This window comes from Eucalyptus grandis, chromosome 7, assembly GCF_016545825.1.
Source record: "Eucalyptus grandis isolate ANBG69807.140 chromosome 7, ASM1654582v1, whole genome shotgun sequence".
Taxonomy (NCBI): Eukaryota; Viridiplantae; Streptophyta; class Magnoliopsida; order Myrtales; family Myrtaceae; genus Eucalyptus; species Eucalyptus grandis.
Window position 1 is genome coordinate 40,510,473 of NC_052618.1, and position 10,970 is coordinate 40,521,442.

At 37.6% G+C, this 10,970-nt stretch overlaps 1 protein-coding gene across 1 annotated transcript; it reads left to right on the plus strand.

Moving 5' to 3' along the window:
- The first annotated feature begins 9,976 nt into the window (after nt 1-9,976).
- On the plus strand, nt 9,977-10,546 carry LOC120296140. Its single transcript, XM_039317807.1, has one exon. The coding sequence runs from the start codon at nt 9,977-9,979 to the stop codon at nt 10,544-10,546; it is 570 nt and encodes a 189-aa protein (XP_039173741.1).
- Nucleotides 10,547-10,970: the final 424 nt, after the last annotated feature.

Sequence of the window (10,970 nt, forward strand, 5' to 3'; positions counted from 1 at the left end):
TATGCGTGCCGGACACGGTTAGTGGAAACTTGATTTATTGGTTTAAAAGAATTTCTTACATGCTTTCCCAATATACATGGTGTACATAGATCGTACTTTGGTATGATAAATTGGGTAGATCGCAAAACAAGCTTCTTTTCTTAGATTTTGGCTATTTGCTTCATATTGACGTGCCCCAAGCTTTTCGTGCCATAAGTTTGCTTTGTCTTGGATTGAGATTAGACATTATGATTCATCCGGTTTCACATCCAAGAGGTAGATATTTCCATGTCTTCGACCCATGAATGACTCGAGTAGAATCTTTACTAATTCCGAACATATTCCCTCTTGAAAGTTGATTTGGAAACCAGTATCACATAGTCGACTAATACTTAGCAAATTGTAATTAAGCCCTTCCACTAAGGAACATTGCCGATTGTGAGATTTCCAATCTTTGCGGTCCAAATCCCACAATTTTTCCTTTGTTGTTTCCTCCAAAAGAGACTTTTCCACCATTTACTCGAACAAGCTTTATGAAGTAATTTGAGTCTCCTATCATGTGTCTTGAGCATCCACTATCCAGATACCATTTTACCTTTTTTTTTATAGTGACCTGCATTTAAAAAGAAACTCAAACCTTCTTGGTACCCATATTTTCTTGGGTCCATTGTTAATATAATATGCTGCTTTTGCCCATACCTTTACCTTGAGGTTTCCAAATCATAGGACATTTTTCAAAATGATCCGCACTATTGCACTTTGAGCATCCGAGAGCATTGCGACCTACTGGTTTTACAAAGATCCTTTTAAAATGATTTTTGTAAGCATCTCTTGGGGTCTTTTTGTTTGATTCTTTCCTTCACTTTAGGAAAATCAATTAAAGGAATGGTTTCAGCGAGTCATTCCCAAACCAGATTTATTGAAATAAGGTTTTTGAACAGTAGAGAATTTTTCCAGTTTCTCGAGATCCTATAGAAAATCTTTTGGAAATATTTGAGATATCACTTTTCAAGAATGCATTTTCTTTTAAAAGATTATCTTCACTTTAAGAGAAGAAACATTCTTGTCTAAACATTTCACTTTTCTTTCAAAATATTTTCCTGTTGTTTTAGAGCAGAATTTTCCTTCTTGAGTTCGAAATTCTTTAAAAGAAGTCTTAAGACTAAAACACAATTCATCAATGTATTTTGAAACTTTTTAATAGAGACTTTGAAGTTACTTACCTCAAATTGAGTTCGGAAATTCTTTTAAGAGAAGTCTTAAGACTAAAACACAATTCATCAATGTATTTTGAAACTTTAATAGAGACTTTGAAGTTACTTACCTCAACCCGCTTCGAATCAACTGTCTCGGAATTTGAATCTCAATCCGATTGTGCCATCAGTCATATATTGGCATAATCATCATCACTTTCTTCATACTCTATATCACCCGAGGTTTCGGCTTTAGAGCTGATTTTTAATATTTCCTTTCTTCTTCCTCGAAGAGGACAAAGTTGGGTTGATGTGTCCCTTTTCTTACATTCAAAGCATACTATATCTTTGTTTGATTCATCATCCTCAATGCAGACTTAGTCTGTTTTTGAAAACTTTGTTTCTTTGGATTGAATTTTCTTCCTTTTGCTCAAAGCTTTCAATCTTCTTATCATGAGCAGCAAATTCCTCATCATCCATACCGTCTTGTAAGTACGTAATATCGTAATCATCATTAGATTTTAATGCAATGGATTTCTTACCTTTAGGGTTCGTCTTCATTGATTCATTCCACTTCATAAGACCGAAGAGTTCCAACCAACTCATCAATAGATAGTGGCATGATTCTTTGGGTCTCTCTGATTGAGATCTTTATGTGATTCAAATCCTTGGAGAGTCCATGCAGTAGCTTGTTTACCTTCATGGGATCAGAAATTGGTTGACATTGATTTTCAAGACCATTCACAATTTCGTAAACGACTAAACATATCAGGTTATAGATTCTCCGATTTCATTTTGAAGGCTTCCATATTGACCGAGGAGAATGTTGATTCTAGTCTCTTTCACTGATCGGTTCCTTCATAGGTAATATGTAATCTAACCAGAGACTTCTTTACCGTAACACAAGAAGATATTCTGTTATATTCAAGGAGATAAAGCACAATATAAAGAATAAATTGCTTTTGCATCAAGAGCTTGTCTCTTGATTATCTCTTCCGAGTCATTTCTAAACTCAACAGCATTTTTTCCTCTTTCTAAGACAGATGCGGCTTTAGGAATGATTTTCTACAACGTTCCATTCCAAAGGATCCTTTGATCTTAGGAACGCTTTCATCTTATTTTTTCCATATGTTGTAATCCTTTCCATCAAAGTACAGGCGGTGTGGTATTGCTTTGCCCTTCTACTCAGCCCCGGAGCCAACATACTAGCCATGGATATTTAACTCAAGTAAAACACTTCAAACAAAGTGAGTACATAGGCTCGATACTAATTGAGATAGCTAGTATAAGCACACCTAGAGGGGTGAATAGGTGCACAAACAATTTCTCGAGATACGAAGCGATTCTAGGTAAACGGTAGAAAAGAAGTTCTCTTCCGATTAATAAAATACAATCAAAGTAAAGTAAAGAATAAGGAAGAAAATTGAACACAAGGTTTATAGTGGTTCGGCATTCAAGCCTACGTCCACTCTTCCGCACCGACAGCCCATCGACTGGATTTCACTATGAACAAAAGAGAAGTTACATTAAACTTTTCCTTGATTCCACAAAGTGTAGATGTTCTACCACACTTCCTAAAGGTTTCTCACGAATATAGACTCTCTTTTGTTTATAAGATTTCGCTCAACAAATGAATTGACTAAGAATAAGGAGTTTCAAAACTTTGGAATTCTTCTATCGTGCACACTCTTGAACAACTCGAACGTCTTCCTTATATACTCCTTCATGCCATCATACCCGTTAGCACTTACCAAAGGAATTCCTCCAATCTATCCGTTGACGGAATCAATTGAAGATCATTCGAGCTATTAAAGGAACATGTCAATAGCTCATCAATCCGTTCGCCCATACAATCAAGATCTCTACATTTCCATAAGTAGAACTTTCCAAGTATACTTTGCCAATCATCGGATCCTTAATTTTCGAATCAATTATGATCAAATAAATGATTCTATTATGTTATATCTAGCCAAGAGATCTTCTCAAGCCGATAAGGTCACATCCTTAATGAAACATCCAGTTAGCCTTTCTTCAACGGATTAAAACTGTCAATGAGGATAGACTTTGAGTCTTGAGTCTCGGCCGTCCCAGGTCTTGGGACTTTAAATAGCGTAGTCATAAGCCTTCGCACTGGGCGATGGAAACGTTTTGTCAACTTCAAAACACTTCAAGAGGATTTCTCCAACATCAAGAAGTTCATAGCGCAAGATCTTCAAGTCATTTGCTTGGAAATGACTAATTTCAAGGCAAAAAGCAGCCGACCACATCCTTTTCAATTCCTTGACCAGGGGATCCCACGTGCCCATGATTTCAAATCCCATCAATTCAGCTGTATACTTTTCAATTCACTATTTCAGCTTGTAAACTTCACCTTTGGACCCACAACATATATTTGCTTTTATAACAATATTTTTCTTTTTTATTTTGTTTTATCTCTTCTGTGAAGTTCTAGGAAAAAAGGGTGGAACGGCTGTTCAGTCCATTAGAATCTTGCCAGCACCTTCCTTTGCCTTTTCAGTAACTCAATATGACGCGCTAATTTTCACTGAGGTGTCTATAGTTTATCATAGTTTATAAAATAATAAAGATCTTGCCGAGCTGGCAGCTCAATTTTCCCTCCTATAAATTTGCTTGCACTTCGCACTGGCTAGTGTAAGCCCAGAACTTACACTTCTCCTCAAACACGCATAAAAATCTCTTTGTGGCTTATTTTGAATCCTCCTTCTAATTTCCGATGGCATCATTCTCGTAAAAAGGGGCTTAGTATTTGGTCTTCTTGTGGTAAAAAAAAAAGAAAAAGAGAGCTTTTGGGTCCGAATTACGGTGATGGAGTTGCAACCGAGAGTGAGCTCAATTGTTGCCACAAGGCTGTGGAAGATTGTGAAAATCGCTTTTGTAATGATCAGGAAAGGATTGATGTCCAAGAGAAATTTCATCAGTGACATGACCGACGGGGCGAGGGACAGGAAGCTCGTGAGAGACTCACGGAGGAGTCTCAGCTTCAATCACTATAATCCCTCAAAGAAAATGCGCCGGATCGGCTCACCGGGTACGAGTACGAGTTCTCCTGCAGCAACAGCCCAAACCCGGTCATCATCCACTCGGCAAAGAACAAGAGCCAACGCTTTCCCTGCATGAGGCTCCCTAAAGTTATTGAAGACTTTGTGGAGGACGAGCCTGTGTGCCCTGAGACGCTCGTTTTCGTGGCGAAGACTCCTGAGTACACGTTCAACATCCAGATCGAGCGAAGCAGCCCGCTCAAGTCCCCCTACTCAGTGAGGGTCTCTAATTACTCTAATTACTCATCAGATGACGAGGGTGATGGAAAATATGGGCAAGTGGACCACAAGGCTGACGAATTCATCAGCAGGTTTTATGACCAACTGCGGAAGCAAATTATTTACTAATGGGTCAAGCTCAAGTTCCAAATCCTGCTTTAAATTACATGGGTTGTGTGGATCAGGCTCACAAGTCATCCATCATATTTGCAATCATTTTCATGGTAACCCACTTAGGATATCAAAAGAAAGAAAATTAGACCTATCTTTTTTAATGTTGGGCTTCGGTTTGTTAATGCTATCCGCTCTGAAATGTGTCAAGTCTTGATTTTTCTTTTTCATCAGGGGACTTCAGTTTTTCTTCTGTATTTCACATGACTGTCCAAAGCTCCTTGATCATAAATGGAGCATGTATAAATGGCAAAGCCAACAAATTTATGTACAACAGTGTGGAACCATTGGGTATATTTCTGTTTTGTTTATTACTGAATTTATGATACACTCATGATGATTAATAAGTGCATGATAATCCTTTTATGGTGGATGCTAGTGGACCCTTTTATATTGAAAAAAAAGTGCTTCTGGTTCTGGTTCTGTTTTTTCACATTTTGATTTTCCTTTTGAGGCCCCTGAGCCCTTCACTTCACTAGCATTTCTCAATTTTATTTTACCGCATCTTCGGATGCATCCTGAGGTGAAGTTGCCCTCGAATTGCTTCCCCATAGCCGCATCGGAGGATTTAAGTGGATTGAAATCTGTGCTATTGGCACATCGGAATCATGAGCTGCATGCTTCTTCAATTAGTTCCCTTCCTACGGAAACTATGATTTCTTTTTCTCAATGGAAAGACAACTCCACTGGCTCATGTAATAAATTTACCGAGATCAGCACAAGAAGTTGCAATGACACAACAACCTGTTCAGCTATGAGAAATGCTGAGATATGAGATGACACCATTAAGAAATCGTGAAAAAAAAGGACAAAAATAGGAGAATTCCAAAGTATTTCTATCCTATGTTGACGTGTGCTTGACCCAAGTAGCACAGGACAATGCACCGCAGACAAGTCAAGATCAAATTACTACAAAGGACTAGTGACACTTTCCTCCATTTAATTTTCCTTAATGAAAAAATTTGCATGCAGTGTTCTTCAACTTTACTTTCTAAACCCACTAAATGTGAAGGTGATCATGCATGGATTCTCAAGGAATAAAGCTAAACAACCAGTAATCAAAACAATAAACAAATAAAGCAGTAATAGAGCAAAATCAAATACAATGTGCGAAATTCCATAGGGATAATTATCAAATCAATCATAAATCTATTGTATGGATACCAATTCAATCATAAATTTTTTAATATTACCGATATAATCCTAAACTTTCGCATGAAATTCCAATATAGTATTTTGGATGAATTGCTGTAGGAAATAACCGATGTTGCAATTTATAAGTTGTTCATGTTAGTGTACCACGTACGATAGCCGATGATAATTGATTGTCAAGTCTAGTAGACTAGGTAATAGATGCTGATTTAAATGCAGTGACTCTTTTTTTTTTGCTGGAAAATAAATTTCAGGGAATCTAATCCTACTTTAGAAACTCTAATAGATGCTTAAGTAATCTAAAATGCAAGGATGTGACCTTATATAAATAAAAATTTTGGTAGGAAACAAATTCCAAATTATTGAAAATATGTGAAAATAATTATTGAAAAAAAAAAATAGGTGTCAACAACATGCTTCATTTGGTCCTCCAATTCTTGGGCAAGGCTTCAAACAACTCATATGGAATACCACATGGATCTTCAACCAAGTGGGCACCTGAAGCGGGTAAGCAACTTTGCCCACTTTAGCCAGCTACTATTATTGGCCCTTCAGAATTTCTGATGAGTCGTGGATCATTCTTCTTAAGGTACGATAACTATTCTGATCCTCAGAATGATTGGATTACCTGCCCGGTACCTGACAGGCCATCCCTTTTGATCAGCCCACTTCTGCATCCACTTGGAAGCCTTTTCAAGATCAGCTTGGGCAAAGTCAATGCTTTTGTCTCTAATCTTTGGTGATGTTGCAAGCTTACGAGCACCGCATCTGGTACCGCCATTGTATAAGGAAGCAGTGGTTGCTGGCCTGTCACCACTTCAAACGGGCTCTTGTTAGAGGAAGAGCTTCGTTAAATGTTGAAGTGGAATTACGGCGGAGTCGAATAGGTTCACACAATTCTTCTGGATAGTATCCATGTAATACTTCAAGTGCTCTTTCCGACAGCCCGTTAAATCATTCGGTCTGACTATTTGTTTGGGATGGACGTTCGAAGACATGCATAGTTCAAACCCCATGATCCCGAAAGACTGACCAGAACTTGCTTGCAAATCTGGAGTCACGATCTTAAATGAGCCTCTAGTCAACTTATGCTTGCAACTTTTACTATATCATGTGAAGAGACTTCCAAGTGTCTATCACATTAGTAAAACTACGATGACACCATGTTTACCCAACATGTACACTAAAAAGGATAAGTCTAAAGATGTGTAGAAATAATCGAACCCATCAAGTAAATTGCAAAGGGGTACATTATTTCAACATTGCTCATGATAACTTTGTTTCATTACGAAATTGATTCTCAACTTTCACTATAATTTCAATTTGCATCATCAATTTTTGAAACCAACAATTTTTGTTTTCAAACTTTTAATGTTACACTTCAAATCACATTTTCCACCAAGTATTGTTATCTATTGAGTTATAGGTAATGCTTACTTCATTTGACGAAACATGATGTTAACCTACTCTCTCTCTCTCACTCTAAATAGAGGTTGTTGTGGCACCATCAACCGTGAGGACCTGAGATCAAGGTCATTAACATCGTGGCAACCTTGATCTAAAGTCGAGCTCCCCAAGGTCATCCATGTATTGAGATCTAGCAGTTGGTGGAGCGTCTGAATAGTAGTTCAAGATGGACAACGACCCAATGAGGTGGATGTTGGCATGAGGTTAACTTGATGGTTTCGTGTTTTTGTGACACTATATGTGTTTTTGTGTGTGTCAGAGAGAGAGAGAGAGAGAGAGAGAGAGAGAGAGGCTGCATAAGGGTGGCGGTGTCGGTGCTAGTGTAGGCATTTGCGGTTGCAAGTGCGTGGGTGGATGGACGACGGCGGCTAGTGCTATATGAAGTGGCTGATTCTGTGGGGTGAAATGTTATTAAAGCTAATAGGGTTTTCCTAAGATTTTTTTAAAAGGGTGTTGTAGTCTTTTTACATTTTACTTAGGGAATTTAGATTTGAGATGCTCATAAAATGTTTTAATATCGATGATGCAAATTAATATGGGGGCGAAACTTCTATTCCATATTGATTTGTCCTTTGATTCTTTCAAATGTGATAGTGGCATAACATAGCAAAGCCACAATTAGAGTTGATAGGAAACTTCCAGGAAACAAATCGGAGCCTTAGTCTATTCTCTAAATCAAACCAAAAACTAATAAAGTGAACAAGACTATTATTGCGGCTGAGGCACGTGGTTCAGTGGTCAAACCTCTATGGCCCACGATTTCCTTCCTTCAAGATGACAGACTAAAACCTCACGATGAATAGTGAATTTAGTCATCCCGTCGCCAATTGAAAAGCAAAGAGAAGCACGCATTTACCTGGAAATTGAAGTCAGTTTATGAAGATGTCCGACCAAAATGCTATTATTTAAGTAGGGAGCTTAACCTTGGAGTATAACGCTACTAAACAGTACCATCATGCTTGGAAATAAAAATTTGTTTGGAGTAATTTTACTTTTGACTTTTTAATTCTTGTGGTGCATTCACTTTCGTGATATATATAAATTTATATAGCTATTTTGAATTAATATAATTTTTGAGATTTTGATGGGAAAAGTCAAATTTTCCATTCGTCCCACCAATTCTAATCTTAAAGGATGAATGGTGAAAAAAAATGGAATTAGCACATTTGAGGTCTTATATGGCCATTCGGTAAAGGACATTTAAATCTTATATGTTGATATGAATATAATAAAATAGAGCCACTTCGAGAGTCATGATGAAATGATCATTTGTGACAAATTTAATATATGTTAGTTTCACTTAAATTGGATTCATACAATGAAAAATTACAAACTAGTACATTTATGATAAATGGAAGGTAAAATCCTAAACTATTACATTCGTAAATTGTCATATGTCATCTAGCTTAGTAAGTTCACATAGAAGATAAAACTATCACAGTTGTACAAGTTTGGAGTATTTCATGGTTTTAACCTCTATAATATTTCCATAACTTTTTATCTCTTTAATTTTATCTCTTTTTTCAATAAAATTACCTTTAGTTCCCTATATTTAATCGTAGACTCTATCGTTAAAGATATAAAACAAATCCATGTAAATTGTTTTGAGCAAATCAGCAATCCCCCCTCCTTTATTGGATGAAATAAGCAAATTCATTCTTCTTACGATATCTCCAAATAATAAATTCATTTGAAAAACTGAATCTTTATTTTCATTTCCCATCTTGCCCTCGCATAGAAATTAATATCACTTAAAATAACGAAAATAACTTACTGGAAAGAAAGAACTGAGAAAATGAAATGAGTCCATAAAAGTGGGAAAATTATTAACTGCAAATAAAATTAATAGACCTAATGCATGTGATAAGTTGGAGACTCACGAGATAAATCGTATCCCATGAATCGAGGCGCCTGCATCAGGTGCAGTCAATAACCCATTCATAGCTTCTTATAAGATTGATGCCCTCAATCTCAATTGTCTGTTTTGCTGTCACTTTCCGTGGTATCTTGGATCCTTGGACTTTCTTCAAGGTATCTTAAGCAATTCATACCGCAAGATCTTCCTGGAGTGATGTTAAGGCAAAAAGAACAGATGAAGACATCATTTTCGATCCCTCCGACTAAGGATCCGCATACCCATTATTTCAAATCCCATCAATTCAGCTATATACTATTCGGGCCCCTATTTCAACCTGTAAACTTCACTTTTGGACCCGCAAGCCGTATATATTAGACCATTCTTTCAAACAATATCTTTCTTTTTCTTTATTCCGTTTTGTCAATCATTAAATTGACATGAAGTTCTAAGAAATTGTATGGAACAGTTGTTCCATTTATTAGAATAGCCCAGTGGTCTTTTCCATTAGAACCTTGCCACCATCTTCCTTTGCCCTTCTCAATACTCAATGTGACATGCTAATTTTCATAGGTGTCTCTATAGCTTTTATCAACCAATAAATAATAATAATCTTGCCAGGCTTGCTGCTCAATTTTCCCTCCCTATAAATTTGCTTGCATTTTGCATGCCTAGTCTAAGCCCAGCACGTACAGTTCTCCTCAAACCCACATAGAAGTCTTGTTGTTGGCTTATTTTAATTCCCTCTTCTTTTAACTCTTCTCATTTCCAATGGCATCAATCTCATAAAGAGGGAGTTAATTTTAGAGCATTTAGTCCTCGTTGTGAAAAAAAAAAAAACAGAAAAAGAAAAGAGAGAGAGAGCCTTTGGGTTTCTGGCCATGGAGTTGCAACCGAGAGCGAGCTCAATCATTGCCAAAGGGCTATGGAAGATTGTGAAAATCGCTTTTGTTATGATCAGGAAAGAGCTGATGTCCAAGAGAGAGATTATTGATGATATGATCGACGGGGCGAAGGACAAGAAGCTCATGAGAAAATCGCTAAGGAGTCTTAGCTTCAATCACTACAACCGCTCAAAGAAAATGTGCCGGGTCGGGCTCAACAGGTACGAGTACGAGTTCTCTTGCAGCAACAGCCCTAATCCGGTCATTGTCCACTCGGCAAAGAACAAGAGGCAACGCTTTCCCTGCATGAGGCTCCCTAAAGTTATTGAAGACTTTGCGGAGGACGAGCCTGGGTACCCTGAGACGCTCTTTTTCGTGGCGAAGACTCCTGAGTACACGTTCAATATCCAGATCGAGCGACGCAGCCCGCTCAAATCGCCCTACTCGGTGAGGGTCTCTAATTACTCTAATTACTCATCAGATGATGAGGGTGATGGGAAATATGGGCAAGTGGACCACAAGGCTGAGGAATTCATCAGGAGGTTTTATGACGAACTGAGGAAGTAAATCGTGCACTAATGGTCCCAGCTCCAGTTTAAAATCCTGCTTTAAGTTTCATGAATGGTCTGGATCAATCTCGCAGGTCATATCATCCTTCAGATTGGCAAGCGCTTCAGTGGTACCCCACTTAGGATATCAAAAGAAATAAATAAGACCCGTCTTCTTTTTACTGTTGGGCTTATGAGAGTGGTTGTATAGTCTGTATATATTGTCCGCTCTAAAATTTGTTAAATCTTGATGTTTCTTTCTCATATCGGGGGACTTCTGTCTTTCTTGTGTATTTTACATGTCTGTCCAAAGCTCCTTGACTATAAATGGAGCATGCATATATGGCAAAACCAACAAATTTATGTACAATATTATGGAACCACTGGGTCTGTCTCTGTCCATTTTATTCTAGTTTATGGTTTAATCACAATGATTAATAAGC

Excerpts from the sequence above, each read along its gene's own strand:
- LOC120296140 (XM_039317807.1), top strand. The coding sequence starts at position 9,977 with ATGGAGTTGCAACCGAGAGCGAGCTCAATCATTGCCAAAGGGCTATGG.